Source organism: Aythya fuligula, chromosome 4 (assembly GCF_009819795.1).
Source record: "Aythya fuligula isolate bAytFul2 chromosome 4, bAytFul2.pri, whole genome shotgun sequence".
NCBI lineage: Eukaryota > Metazoa > Chordata > Aves > Anseriformes > Anatidae > Aythya > Aythya fuligula.
Window position 1 is genome coordinate 17,987,957 of NC_045562.1, and position 15,574 is coordinate 18,003,530.

The 15,574-nt window shown below is 40.8% G+C and overlaps 1 protein-coding gene across 1 annotated transcript in view; it reads right to left on the reverse strand.

Annotated features, from left to right (window-relative positions):
- MTUS1 (microtubule associated scaffold protein 1) overlaps positions 1 to 15,574 on the reverse strand; it is a 113,077-nt gene that overhangs the window by 80,538 nt on the left and 16,965 nt on the right. Inside the window, exons 2-3 of the mRNA XM_032187037.1 lie at positions 3,763 to 5,985; positions 1,908 to 2,097 (exon numbers count right to left, since the gene is read on the reverse strand). Coding sequence (XP_032042928.1) covers positions 1,908 to 2,097; positions 3,763 to 5,808 — 2,236 coding nt within the window. The 5' untranslated portion in view covers positions 5,809 to 5,985. The remainder of the gene's footprint in view (positions 1 to 1,907; positions 2,098 to 3,762; positions 5,986 to 15,574) is intronic.

The following is a 15,574-nucleotide window of genomic DNA, read 5'->3' on the forward strand; positions in this document are numbered from 1 at the left end:
ATCGTTGTTCCCTACATCAAGCTAAACTAACAGGGAATTGTTTCATTTACAAGCTACCTCTTGGCCACAGTAAGTGTCTGTATGGTTTTACCTCAAAAAAAATTAAAAAATGAATGGAGGTACACATCTGTGGGCAGGGTTTCACCTGAAAGGTATCTTGAAAGGCCTGATCACCTGAAAGGCCTGGTAACACAGCAGAGCTTTGATAGCAAAACCAAGCAACTCTTTCCTCTCCTCATCCATACTTCCCCCACCGCTGCTTGCCTCATTTGATTTCTACCAGTACCATGTTTACCAGAAAGCAAGAAAAAACAGTTAAGAATTTGACAAGGGAAGTTTCCTTGACATGGCAAGTTAACCTGATACAATTTAATGCATCAAATCCAACTTTGCAGCACCAAAACACAGCATGAGCAAAATTAAGGACGATACGTGCTATGAGCTGTGAGCATTGGCAGGGGGATAGGAAAGAATATCAAAGAAAAATTACCCTCATGAGTGACACTGAGGTTCCAGTCTTTTCTGATCATAATGCACAAGTCTGAAATATTGTAGTGCTGCTTAATGCTTTCATCTTAATGAGACAGTTTCCAACAGGAAAAACTTGGAAGGTACTCTACTGAATACTGCAATTCTAAGATACAGTGAGCTACAGAGAGACATTCTTTAGCTAATGAAACTCGGGGAGAAAAAGTTTTCATTACCAATAGCACAAGTCCCCCCTTCATTAAAAAATAAACAGGTGTACTTTCAGAAGCAGAAGTCATACTTAAAACCAGCCGTTCTTCACATATTTACATGTACAGCAATGGTGTCATAAAGCTGCTCTGGATTAACAACCTAAGGGACAAAAATATACCTATACCCATCTCATTTCTTCTAATACTATGGTTACAGATAGAACTATAAACTGAGATTCTAAGAGTGGCCACAAGTCTTCCAAAAACTCGGTGACTTACAGGTACCTAGCTCACTAAGCAAATCCTTCACATCAGCAAGGCTTAAATCAGAGAATGAACTAAATCCACTTTGTTTGAGAGACTTATCCCATAAAGTACGATAGATTTTATCATATTTCACCACCTGTATGTAATTAAGGGGAGTATTTTGGACTCTTGTATAATCTTGGATTGGGTGGGTAAAAAACAGGTTTTGCTGGGTATAACTGGGTGTGCACACTTTTCAAATTACAGTGTCTTGTAGTGTAGTCATTTATAGCCAGGCTACCTTTGCAATTAGATATATTGCCACACTTGTTTTTTTTAAAAAGCACATAATTTACAAGAGCATTTCTGAATCTCTACAGTGCAATTACAGAATGTAGTTTGCAGTCACCAGATCTGAACAGCAGCCTACAGAGTAATTTTGAGATTTTTTCCCACCTCAGTATAAATCAGTCTGAGCTTAATTGGAGACTACTGTTTGAGCTGCTAATCACGTTCTACCCTTCCTAGAAACTGTACAGATACTTTGTCCAACCTAATTTTGGTAAATGTTACATCCTGAAATAGGGCTCCTTCCCCTTGGAATAGCATACAGTTGCTTATTGTAAAAGCTTTGTGCCTGAGCTCTATATTATCTCCTTTTCACTTTCATAGCTTTTGAGGAATTTCAGTTGTACGTCCACTAAGTTTTGGTATATAAACAAACTACAAATAATGTTTAAATACTGTTTCTTCTAATAGAACCACACACCCCTAAACACACTCCTTAAAAGATGAGATTTTAAGATGATTAGGTAGAACCTACCTTTCTTTTAAGCCTCAAAGCAGCAATTTAGATAGAATCACATTTAACACCAAAAAAGCAGATCCATTCCAACACAAAAACAAAACAAAGATTGCATGTAATGTCTTAACTTTAAGAAACTGTCAGAGTGGTAGCATTCCAGTCAAAAATTGTCTTACCAGAGCTTGATGATAGAACAGTTCCTTTCTGAGAAGGTGCTTTAACTGTGCAGGTATTTTTGTTTTCACTTCCTCTCTTCAACACGGAGGGCACCATTTTAACCTTGGATGCTGATACAGCTCGTGGCATGACTGGGACTTTCTTTGGTGTATTTTTCCCTTCTGCTGTCCCATCTTTCGCAGAAGACATCTGTTTTAAAACAAACAAACCAAAAAAAAAAAAAAAAAAAAAAAAAAAAAAAAAAAAAAACAACAACAACAACAACAAAAAACACAAAACATGACCACTATGAGAAGCTGTTTCCCTTTCTAACATCTGTAATGAAAAACTGACCCCACAGGTAAGGGGCGTGCTTAGCTGTTTGCTGCTACACGGTCCACCAAAGAAGCAGTCAACAACATCACCTATACTTCAGAACTTCAATGACTCTCTTAAATGGCTTCCAGTGACACAAAACTACAAGTTTGAAGATAGTCACTGATAATGACCAACATGTTAAAGCGGTTACAGAGGCTATTTAATGTCACTTTCTTCCTTCCTTGCCCCTCCTAACTTTAATTGAGCCATTTGACTGTATAACTGTACCTAATCTCAAGACAAACTCTTTACCAAGTATCTACACAAGTTAATGCACTAAAATGTTAGTTGTCACGTACAACCCAAAACTTCCCAGCCACTGTCACAGGTTTCTTGGCCTAGATCTTAAGTCTGGGCAGAGGAACATGTAAACCCTTTCACATTCAGGTGCCAAAAACTATCAATTCAGGACAAGTTTAAAACAACTGGTTTATAGGTTGTTTTCTCCTACCTCTACCTTTTATACAGAATTCTTATATATCATTAACTGTACCATACCCTTCCTACATTACATTGAGTAAAGAGATTTTTGCCAACCCAACCCCAAAGCTCTTCCTTTCTTTCCTACAATTCCTTTTCTTTGAAACCTCTTTCCAAGGTATTTGAAAGCAGCACATTGCTCCTGACAGGTAGCTGACTTGCCTGAAAATGTTTCCCAACCCGTCGTGCACACATACCTTCCGGCCAGGAAGTTCGCACCTTCCAGTTGGCCGACTGCCCGAAAAAAGGCATCCACCTTCTGCATGAAGAGTGGATCCAGGCTACTCCAACTATTCTAATGAGTCCCATTATTACTCAAATAAACGAACTCCCAAATTATTCAAATCAGACAGTGAAATTAAGAAGTTAAAAATGCTTCACCAAATTGTTGGTCGTGGGGTTTTGTGTTACATGATGTTGTTAATATATACAGACATTTCTATGCGTAAATTTTAGAAGTATGTTTTAGAATTAAAATATGCTTTGAAAGAAAAAATATTACTGCAAACAGTAATTTATCTCTAAGATCTACCTAAAATTACAGTACCACTAAAATTATCTTGATAAAAGTTATATTAGAAGTTATATTTGTAGAAATCTTAACAAGTAACACTACGTGATTTTACTAGCTAGACTGTAATTTAGATGTGTGCTTTTACTAGAAATCTTACTGACAGCTTTGCATTACTGAGACTTCATGTAAAGCTTTTTATACTATGGAAGAAGACGAAGGCTACAGACACTAAAAAGCACTTAAAGTAAGCCACTTAATAGTCAAGAGCTTACTGTTTAGATAGAAGTTCAGCAGTTTGTAAAAATTTGTATTTCTTCTCTCCTTTTAGCAGGAAGGTATTTCAGCCCAGAAATCAATGTTACAACTCCTGTTGCAGACACAAAACCCATCCCTCAGTTCCCATTCAGCACTGTGCAATGCAGACCTCCCCTTCTTTTTTTTTTTTTTTTTTTTTTCCAAACGTACAAAACATATCATCAAATAATTGAATTTTAAAAGCTTACCACAGGAACAGAGCACAGGTCAAATGTTTCATTTGCCACATCTTTCAACAACGGTGCTTCTGGAAGAATTCCCATGTTGTCGTTTTGCTCCTTTTCACCTCCCATCGGGTGGATGTTTTCAGCAGAGGGCTGCATTAACAAGTTTGAACTTTCCATTTTATCGCTCCGCATCTCCTTGGAGCCCTCTATGCATGTTGGAAGCGCGGCAGAGAGCGAGGAGCATGCTGAAGCGGTAGCGCCTGCCTTGCCAATGTCTTCCGGGTTCTGCTTCAACACAGGTGTCTTTGAAGCCCTGTGGGAAGCGTTTCGGGGATGTGTTGTGGCGTGTACGACTTGGCTAGCAAAGAGGTGTTTGTTAAGATGTAGCTTATGGGGCTTATTCACAGGCAATTCCACTTTAGTATCTTTAGCTAGATCTATTTTCCTTTTCAGGACTTTTACAGAAGGGGACAATTGCCTTGGGGAAGCAGCTAGTGAGGATGAGGAGGTGGCTGACAGCTGGGGGGACTGAGGAGACCTTTTTAAGGGTGCAGCTTCTCTTGGCTGCAGCACAGGCCTAGACATAACCTTTGGCTTGACATTCTTGAAATTAGGTTTGGGAAAACTAACAATCTCAGACTTCCTTGCTTTGGTTATTGTTGATGCAACAGGAGACCTGCCCGATGTTTTTCCCGTAATTTGACCTGAATTAGCTTTAAGCAAAGGACTTCTGTTTTGTACTCCTATGAACACCTCATTTGGTTGCAGTTTAGTAGACTTGTCTCCATGTTCTGCCACAGCTGGAACAGAAAAAGTTGTATTTTTTGATTTCTCCTTAGGAGTTGAAGTAAATAGAGCAGAATCTCTTTCATCAGCCAAAGGACTGAAGACCACAAAAGTTGCTTCACATTTCAGCTCAGGCAAAGCAGCCCTCTTTAGTTTTGGTACGCTGCAAGGCGTTGTTTCAGACACAAAAGGGGTGTTGTGCATATCTTGAAAAGCAGCATTTCCAGAGATGCTTTGTTCTTTGGTTAAGGGTTCACTGTTTTTCTTTGATGCTTGTTCTCCATCACCGTTATCTACTGGTAAAAGGTGCTCCTTATTTACAGGACCATCCTTGCATGTTTCAGCAGTGGAATTCCCAATTTCATCACAGCCAGCAGTATTCTGCGAGGATTTTGCTTGCTGATCTTCATATGTATTAACACATGGATCTTGCATGCAAGCATCTATACATCCAGCAGCTAGTTTTCCAGATGGTGCTTCTGCTTCCTGTGGTGCTTTATCAACATTGTTAGTGTTTTCTAAATAGTGTTCAACAACTGCAGAGGCAGGACAAGGTACTTCAAGTTCAGAATAGACATCTGGGCTTCCTGAAGCCACTATCGTAAAGGAGAAATTCGGGATTTTTTCTGAGCTGATTGCACCAAGTTTCACTCTTGTAAATACTTCATCAGAAGAGTGTTCACTCAGATGCACATCATCATTTTGATCAGTTTCCACAGTTCCACCTATAACGCTAGTAACATCCAATGTGCTCAGGTGGCAGCGTACCCTGTCTTTTATCACGTTCTGCTCTGAAGCAGGAAGAGGTAATGCACAGTTTGAGTCGGACTGACTGTAAGGCACCCATTGTTCAAGACTCTGATCTTGCATTTCTGCCACAGCCACATTATCTTTCAGGAAGTTTGCCATTTCTTTCAAGTCACAGTTCAAAGGATACACACAGGTCTGCCCGGTCACAGAAGACTTGCATGCAGCATCTGTATCTCCCAAGAGACCTCCCGTGCAGTTATATTTACCAGGCATCATCTGTAGATGATGTGTGTCAATATGCTGCTGTTTTAAAATAATACTTCCAAAGTCACTCTTATCTTCAAGAACAGTATCATCTTCATGCTTAGTCGCTATATTTTGGTCAGTTGAATTACCATGCAATTTGGTGGCACAATTGTTTGAGGAAGGTGTAGCTTTGTCACATGCATAATTATTTCCATTTTCATCCCTTATAAGTAAGGAAGACTTCAAGCCATTCTTTGCTTTGTCATCTGACTTTTCAATATTCATTTTGAAGGATAAATTTTAAACTATTTTCATTTTATGCTTATTTAAGATCCCAGAGAATGCAGACTCTACTGAATATCGCAGAAAAAAAAAAAGCTTTTCCCTGGATCATGTCAACTATCCTAAAAGATATTTAAAAAGCAGTTCCGTTTTCATACTTTCCAAGAGGATTCAAGAGTTCTAGAATTAAAAAGAAATAAAAAACTATTAGACAAACCAGAACTTTAAAGACATTATACATTCTTATTACTTGTGACGATTCAAGTGCAGGCATTTTGACCAACTTCCTTTAGGAAGTTAGGCTTTTGCAATGACGATAACCATAAAAGTTTCATTTCTCCAGCCATTTCTCCTCCCGTGGGTGTAAAGCAACTTTTGAACTTTTTGGTCCTCTGCAATCAAGTGTGATTTTAGGGCTGCTTTCCTAGATTCTCAGCTTCTATACAAGCAAAGGAACAACAAGAAAGGTTTAGCTGTCCAGATACCATCTTCCTGCTGAGACACCAGATGTTCAAATGCCTGCTCATTTTTCCTTCTTCCAAAAGCAAGTACCTAACAACAGGGCACAATTCCTCATAAAGCATGTAGTGTTTGGAAGCCAAAAGCTTACATAGGCTCAAAATAAGATTCTAGAGAGAAAAATCTGCCCAAACTGAGCACCAGACTGACTGAAGAACCTCTCGGTCACAAGTTGCAAGCAGCTTGGAGAACTCCAGGGAAGAATTGCTGTGCACTTAGCCTGTTCTTACACTCAGCATTTAGCACTGGTTACTGCTGGGGGCAGGACAGAGTTTGGCAAATCTTCAGTCTGACCAAGCATGGTCACATATACATGTGTTCTTATGTACAAATTTGCATGAAGATAGAAAATTAAGAGGGATCTAAACTGTAATAATGACAAAACGCTGCTGTGTAAGCATATGTTTAGAGCAGATACCAGAGAAGCAACATAGCAGCAACACTAAGAATCCTAGTGAAGAGAGAGCTTCAGGGCTCATCCCTCGATGAGATGGTAGTGAGCAATAACAAGCCCAGTGTTTTTCTACTGTGTTGAAGGCCTTTCTCCCTGCATTTTGAGGAAGCATGCACAGCAGAAGCAACTCAAGGTCTTTATGGAGTTTTCCAAAGATACCCGAGCTGAACTGAAGAGCAGACAAGGAGATTCCTAGTTAGCTCTAGGGTTACACCCCAACACTACTGGAGTAGCCAACAGGTAGATGCACAGAGGACTTTCAGAGTCCCTGGAAAGCAATTTCCTATGTAGCAACAGCCTCCACCTTCAATAAAGAAGACACAAGACTAGCAAAGCGGAGGAAAAATCCCAAGGATGGCTCCTCTACAGTAGAGAAGAGCTGCATATCATCACCTAAAACCTTACAGAAAGGGAAAGAGATCTCTAGGGGAGAGCAGGGGGAAGGCTGATGTGGCAAAAAGAAAACAAGATTAAAGAAAAGCCCTTGCACCTATAAGGACAAGCGCCTAAAAAGCACTGAGACTACATGTACCTACCTACCGAAACCACAAGGCCAAGAAAGGAGACAGATTTGAGAGGCGAAATACAAAGCACCCAAAGCAGTCCAATGAGCTCTGTAACATGAGTCCATATGAGAAGTCCCTAGTACCAGAAATGAGACCAGAGCACAGCTGAAAGCTAGGCAAGACAGTGCAGATGTGGAGCAGAAATTCAGATCAGTCAGAAGTGACTCTCTCAGAGTAACAGTGTCTAATCGTGAGGGACAGTTCACTGGATCCACAAGGGAACCAGGACGAAGACTCATTCATTGACAAAGGTCGTACGGCAGCTTTTCCCAGCTGAAAAACAAGGCAATTAGGCAGGTGTTGAACATCTCCACACATCTGGAGTTCATTTTGCAGGGCCCACAAAGTCTTGAGTATAAAAGCAGCACTCTAGGTAAGCCTGTTCTAGATCTGCAGGAGGTTGTGTGCTCGCAGCAGACCAAACACAGCTGCGTCTAGCCCACCACCTTTTCTTTACATGGAACTTTTTACCTTCAGTCTGAGACAGATACTTAAAGACCGTAGAAGGGGGAAAACAAGCCACCAAAATAAGACAGCAGCCCTCTCTCTGCTTCCCTCCAACCCGATTTCCAAAACAAAAGGCACTGAAGATGAAATGCTGGACTAGACAGCTCCTGCGTAAACTCTCCCAGTTCCTTATGGCTAGTCTAGATCCTTTGCATACCCAGTATTATTCAGTCCCCACAGACACATGAACAATTGTAGCACCCTTATTTTAATCCTCCATTATGAAACGTAAGACAGGTTCAAGAGTTCGTCCGCAAAAGTCGTCCCTGGAGGCAGGACAAGAACCTCTCCTGAATATTTTTCCATTGATTTAAGTCAATCACAGAATCAACTTCTGAAAAACGCTTGCAAGCTTTGCTTTCACCGTTGTTTTGACACACAAACTAGTTTCTACTTGTTTGGAGACAAACCCATAACACACAATGCAGCTTGCTCACCTCGTCATACAACAAGAAGTTGAAATTCCATTTTGCTTTTGCATTAGCTCAGGTGCAAAGAGCATTCTCACCTCTCTCAAAAGCTTCTACACTACAGAAAATGGGGAACTCCACTATGCCAACTAGCAAGACTCAGGTCTCAAGAATTTAAAGAATGACATCTTAGCTTACCTTATGGATTGCTAAGACACCAACATTTGAAACACAAGAGATGCAGCTAAGTAAACCTTGGTATAATCAATGCTTAAGAAGCTCCAAGAAAAATAAAAGCAGCTTTGAGACCAAATAGAAAAATCAACAAGTGAGTTTAAGTTGCATATTCAAATGTGTACATGCACGGATAGTTCTGTTTGCTCAGTCCACCATTAACTACAACATATACAAATATATACTTCTGATTTAACTATTTCAAAGCTGATTCTCACTTCAGCAATCCATTAAATCAGCTTCAAATACTGCTTCGTATCCACATTTAGAGTCTAAAAGTGTCTTTCACAGAAACTGAGACATTTCTAAGGCTTAACTAGAGCATATAACAATTTGTAACATAAATTAACATTACTCCTCAAAAACTTACATTCTGTAGCTCTGCAGGCAGGGTTCATATGTTCAAAACATACATTCATCAGGCTTACAAGCTTCCTGGAGGCAAGAAGTTCTTTACATTTATTTACATCTGCTACACTAGGGCAAATGACGTTATGCACAGCCACTACTTCCTTTATGAGTGGTCAGTAGCAGATAGGCAGACAAAATATTTGCCCTTCCCACGAATATTCTTTCCGAAGAATACATTGGTCCTGACAAACTAATGGACTTAGGGAACTCTTTGAACTAAATACTACTACTAAACTCATTTTGAGTTTATTTATCAGGCCTCTAGTTATTTCCCTTCCTCAACATACATGGAAAAGCTTGTGGGAATAAAAGCATTGCTTTGGAAAACAAGGGAAGTGAGCTTGGCAAGCAAATTCTAAAAAGACAAGAGACCAGCTGCCAGTGGCCCCAGATTCAGGAGAAATACACTACAACATGCAGAACAGGGTTCAGAGCAAGATTTTGCAGCTTCTACTAATCTACAAGGCTAGGGCAGTTTGCATGTGCACTGTAAAAGTAACGGGGGACAGACAGTGACTGGTTCAGTGCTGGGTAAATCAGAGCCAAAACCATAGCAATTAGTATAAATAAGTCAAGCTGCAAGTTTCCAAATTACTACAAGAACGCAAGTCAGCTTGCAGTACTCTCACAAGGCAATTAGGCTTTTCCTGGTGCTCCGTCTGGAGCTGGGTGCTTTCAGCCACGTAGTCCTAGCACTCATGCCAACCCAGCAGCTATGTTGGCATGTTCTGTACCACAGCGGGTGGGGGGCGGCGGGAAGATCTGAAAGTCAAGGGTGTGCTCCTACGAGCAGGAAGGCAGGTGAGAAGTGTTCCCTGTGTAACCTGAGTTATTTCCCATCCTGATGAGCCTTGGTCTGTGCTAGAAAAGAGAATGTTAAGCTTCTGGAACAACTTTACCCAAACATTTATAACATTACAAGTACAACATGCTCCTAGAAATGAATTACAAGAAGTGCTCATCTGATACTATCACCACGTGCCTAAGAACACACAATACCATCAGTGTTGGCACTATAGCTAAGCAACTTCTTTATGCTTTGGTCAAAGTCATCTGAAAAATCAAAATCAATGTGAGACACTTGCCATGGTAAGCAGAAATAATGCATAACTTCTGTTAGGCTCCTGTCTCTATTTCCAAGTTCAGGCTGTTGTTTGTAAGCAAGAAGAATCAGCCATTCCAATGGATTTAGACAGCATCTTGGTAAGAGAATTTTGCATCCTTTAAAATAAAAATCAGAAGTTGGGGATTATTTAAGTATGTTTTGGGAGAACTCTGCATTCAAAAGTGGAAGACTGGTCCAGTGACTTTTCTTAAAAGTAAAATAAATGCCTCTCTTACTTAGTTACCTAAAGACATTTTAAAAAAAAGTCTAAAACTGGGATCTAGCATTGGGGTATTTGGAAGTACAACTGCCTGACGAGCAAGTTCTGCACATTCACACCTTTCCCTGGTGTTTAACAGCACCAGGCCAGGTGAAACTCGCGGAAGTAAGAGATAAGCACACACAAGCTGGTGACAAACCCTAGCTATAAAGGCAGCACGAGTAAGCAAATGTATTTTATTATTTGAGATTAAGCGCATGATCAAACAAAACCAAAGCCACCTATTTGAACATGCAGGTCAGAATCCCAGCAAACCTCTCACTTGGATATTCTGGGACTTTCCATTGCTGGGACTTAATCAGGCACTCATTCTTAGCTTCGTTAAGACAGTATTCATTGCTACAAGCAGCACAGGGATTTCAAACTGGGGTGCAGTACATGACTGCAATACACTGTCAATTAGCTAGCACTGCTTAGCAAATACTACTAGGAACAAGGACTGTGCCTGGTTTTCCATGAGATCCCTATTCAGCCTGTCACTTTTGAAACTTGTAAAAATGACATTAAGTTATTACATCCCAGTTAAATTACAGTGACAAACTTTTCAATATGATTTTTTGGGTTTTTAATGTGTTTCCCCTCCAAGCCCCTCCATCTTTATCAAAATCGGCATTTTTATCAGCAGCAACCTAAGTTCCTGTACAAGTAAGGATTGACTTTCAGTTTGAAATGAAAGCAGGGAGCTAAAACTCAAACAAGACAATAGCTTGTTTATTACAACACTTCCTGGGAAGGTCAAGGTTCAAGTCCTCCTTTTTGAGAGATCTGATGGAGCTGCAGAGCACAAACAGGACTGGGACCAGCCAAGCCTGATGCTCACCAACCCTGATCCAGCATTTGAGTTCTTGGACTGAATAGTAGTTACAAATAATGCTCACCTTGTCTATTGCCTGGATTTCAGCTAAACTGATCTTTCCTCCATTGCTGTCATTGCAGAGGTGCATTTACCCAGAAGCAGGCACACAGGGCACCAGAATACCTATTGCACCTTGGATTATCACTACAACCTGGGGAGCGGGGAGGGAGGATGCAGCTGCTGGCCCAAACAAAAGAATCACCTCCAAGTATTAAGTCTACAAACCTGTGATTAAGTAGAGACTGTCTGCTGCTGTCTCCTCTTGACTGAGGAATACAAGGCCTTCAGAAAGCAGCAAACACCAAAATGGCAGAAGCACTCTGCGAGAGCAAGAACGCCATGCTACAAAGGTGGTGGCTCAAATGCCAGTCATAACTCTGGGGAAAATAAAACAGTTCTTGTTTCCTACCAGTGAGCCACAACTTAGTCATGCGTGGCAAGTCAGAGCAGAGATGGCTTTAACCATTACCACTGAAATAACTCCTGCATTAGATATTTGCCTTCGCACTCAAGTTTTGATGCCAACAAATATAGCACAACGTGCCAGGCAGCATGCACTGAAACTACCTCAGGTTATATGTGGACTTGAAATTTTTCATATTCCTGAACTGTTTTATGAAGCATCTGTGCCCCTGGGTCTAGTGTGAGTACTACACGACATTTAACGGACATTATTGGTATTGTGGCAAGTAAAAAATTGTGTCCTTAGAATAAGGTTGTTGAGGCCACAGGGAGACTCAGCTGCTCCCATGCACGTGTCCTTTCAGATCTTCGCCTAAACCAAGAGACAGTTCAGCAACCGGCTATATTTAACACCGACATACAATATGAACTAGTTTACTGAGCATTTGGAATACCTCCAACATAATCTGTAGTGAAGTAAGATACAGTAAGTCCAGCAGTATTATTTAGCTCTAGTGGATTATTCTGTGCAACAAATCTGTAACCCAATTAAGTACCTGAAAAAAGCAGGTCAACACATCCTCTAATGACCAAAAAAGTAGCATCCTTGTCACAATATCCTTTTGCAGTGCAGATTATTAGTCAAGATGCTTAGGATTTCTCAAGTTAACCAGGTCAGAAGTTTAATCAGCTCACAGTTTTTGCAGACTCAAAGATGCCTACTACGCAGAAGTTGTCATTCAGTCAAGGAAGGCTACAGCCAGCCAGGAAAGAGTTTCCACTTCCCTTATAAGAAATCCTATCACTGAATTAGGACTGCGCAGCAACAGCATCACAGCAGAACTGAATTCTGAAGATTTTATTTACCAAATTAAAAAGCAAGTGTTCCTATGCATTTTTTCATACTCAAGGCTACTGATTACATACATGGGAACAAAATCTGCTAACACTTCAACAAATCGGTTAACAGAAATAATATTTTGTTAGCCAAATAGGAAACAGCTCCAACCTAATGATTGGAAGTCCTAAAGGTGCAGCAGCTGTTGAGGATTTTCAGCAAGTATTGTTGAATACTCTCTTAAACCATATACATGTAAATCCTAACAACATCACTGATATTTCACCTGCACTGCTGCATAACTGACATCTGGACTAACTGAGCGACTCACAACCATTGTTCCAAATGTTGTAGGCTCAAGAGGGAGGAAAAAAAAACTATCATATTGTTTTTATATTCAAAAAATGTTATGTTTCCTACAAAGGAAACTGTTTCCCACAGTGAAATCAGTTCTGCTGCTTGAGTTTGTTTTTATATTTTACTCCTTTTTACATTTTTTTATTTGTTTATTTTTGGTCTCAGAACACTGAATTCCAACAGGGACTGGCCCTGCAGAGCAAGAACATAGCCCTCTACCTCTGTAGCAGACAAGCTACAAAAACAAAGATGCCGTGACAGTTCTGTAGAGCTGCTTTGAGAAAACAGCTTGATTTACACAACTCTTAGGCCAGGGGGGGACAACAATCAGTGCTCTCTGGAAAGCACGAACTCCCACGTGCAGCTTCACCACAGCTGCCTGCAGCCTTGTGAGAGCTCAGGTTCCACTTGGCCCTCTCGGGGGCAGGACCAGAGAGAAGGGGAAGCTGGGCACAAATTGCTTGCAAGACTGCCAGGATGGGGTTATTTGTCCGACCTGCATAATCTGGGCTGGATATAGATGCGCAGCCTGCCGCCCTGCTCTCTGCAGACGCCCTCAGCTCCAGGGAATGGGCTCCACTTGAGCACAGAGCAGCAGCGCTTCTCTGGAGGGTTCTGCATCCACTGGGCAACAGTGGGACTCGATGCTACAGCCTAGAAAGTGTCCCATCAGTCCCTCAGTGACTGCTCAGGAATGCTGCAGTCTAGCAATGAATCATAATTTCTTCGTTAAAATGCAGGAGGTGCAAACCCATTACTTTAACTTTAAGCAACTTGTTTCAAGGAGAAGCGTTAAGATCAAATCCAAATGCTTTTTATAGCTTCTACAGTACAGCCAAACCTCTACACCAGCACTTTCAGATAGCTGAAACACTATTTCAACTTCAAAATACTAACCTCACAAACAATTCTCCCTGTTCGTCTACTTAGCTGACTTGGCAGCTTCCCAAAAGAGCAAAGATAAAAGCAGGTCCCACAAGAGTAAATACACAACCAGATCTCGACAAGCACCCTGGAAATACAGCTTCATGTGGCCCAGAATATTAGCTTTCATTTCATTTTAAGACTGACCAAAATCAATGCAAGGGGCAGTGACAGAAGCATTATACACCTGGCGCCACATCCATACCTGCTGTTCCCAAGAGAGCTTCAGCTCCTGCTACGGCTGTCCCTTGAGCTGAGGAGTGCAGAGGACGCTCCACATGCTGGGAAAGTACTGCTGCTGGGCTACAGAGGTAAAAAGCTGCACCCTACTTTTATTATAAAATTAGGTCATAACTCTGCAATAACTGACAGACTTTTTTTTTCTTGCAAGGACTGATCACACATTAGACATGCTATCCTCCATCAAGCGATTCACTCACACACATGGATAGGCTCTCTGAAGCCTCTAAAACTTGGTGCCATGCAAAAACTACCCAGCCTACAACACAGCTCACCTCACATTTAACCCTTTAGGCTTTGACTTCACCAGTTTTATAAGCCCGATAGAGGAAAACGTGAATTACATATGAACAAGAATAGCAGTGTGATTATTTAAGGGACACTGGTCTGTCACGGTACATTTTAAGTGATCATTCCACCACCACACATCCAGTTGCATACCAGGAACCTATAAAATACTATTTCTTGGGCTAAACTACATTTAGACAGGTAAACCTGAATTTAGAAAATAACTAGGAGAACATAAAAATAAAGGGATCTTCCATTAATACCATGAGGGGAAAAAATTAAGTCATTTTAGTGGGAAGAAATACTGCAACTTCTACAGATTCTGCCTAAGGTCAGGCAATACAAACTTTCAAGTTAAATGATTTATTTTCCTATAGTTAAAGTTTAAATCTCCCCCTGCTCAAAACTGTAGAGAGCATGTACAGGATGTACAGCTTCACTAGGTGCAAACTTCTCCAAAGCTGTGCTTTCCGGGCTGCTCCTCCAAGGACATCCTTCGCTAGGAGGGCAACAGAGACAGAACATTATTTCTGGATTTATGTTGGTCACTGACCTACATTATTTAATTCTGGGAAGTCAAATGAGGAAAAGGAACGGCGGCAAATGGCAGCTGCTGGGTCAACCAGTCGCTTGACAGGACAAAGTCATGAAACCATCATTCACCTCAGCAGTAAGTCAGAAATGCCGGCATTTCACACAGCAAGCACTGCAGTACTCTGTAACGCAGGTGGAGAACTCCACAGGGGGCTAACACAAATAAATGCACTAAAGAAAATTCACACAACTTATCTTACTTCAGCACGTAGATGAGAAACTGCTTCCTGCATTTCACCTCAAAGACACAACAAAATAATTCTCATATTTAAACTTCTCGTAGCTTCTGTGGGGATGAGGAATGAAGACTGCTGAAAAACAAACCACCAAAATTGCTTCGGTGGCAATACAAAAGTGAACTGAACTGTCCTGTGAACCATTACCAACTTTTTTTTTCCACAAACCCATCACAGTAAGTTTAAATTTGCAGGACAGAATTATTTGATCTGTGGGTATCAAGTTCAAAGCATGTTAAGAACATTGCAGTTTCTAGATCTCCTTCTAGAAATCCACCAATTTACAGTACACATTTACAGGATTTTATGTCCAGCTCAGCTTCCTGAAGTACTCTGGTAAATGAAATCCCCAAATGCTGGGTAATCCTAAATTGAAATGAGTTGCCTACACAGGGTGGGAAAAATAAAAATAACAGTAGAAAACCCCCAACCTACAGACACACACCTAGTGCTGAGTAATCCAAGAAAATAAAGAAATTACAAAGCTTCTCCTGGTAGGAAAGCACATGGGCCTAATTGCCGAATGCTGAGTGAAAAAAGGTTGAGCT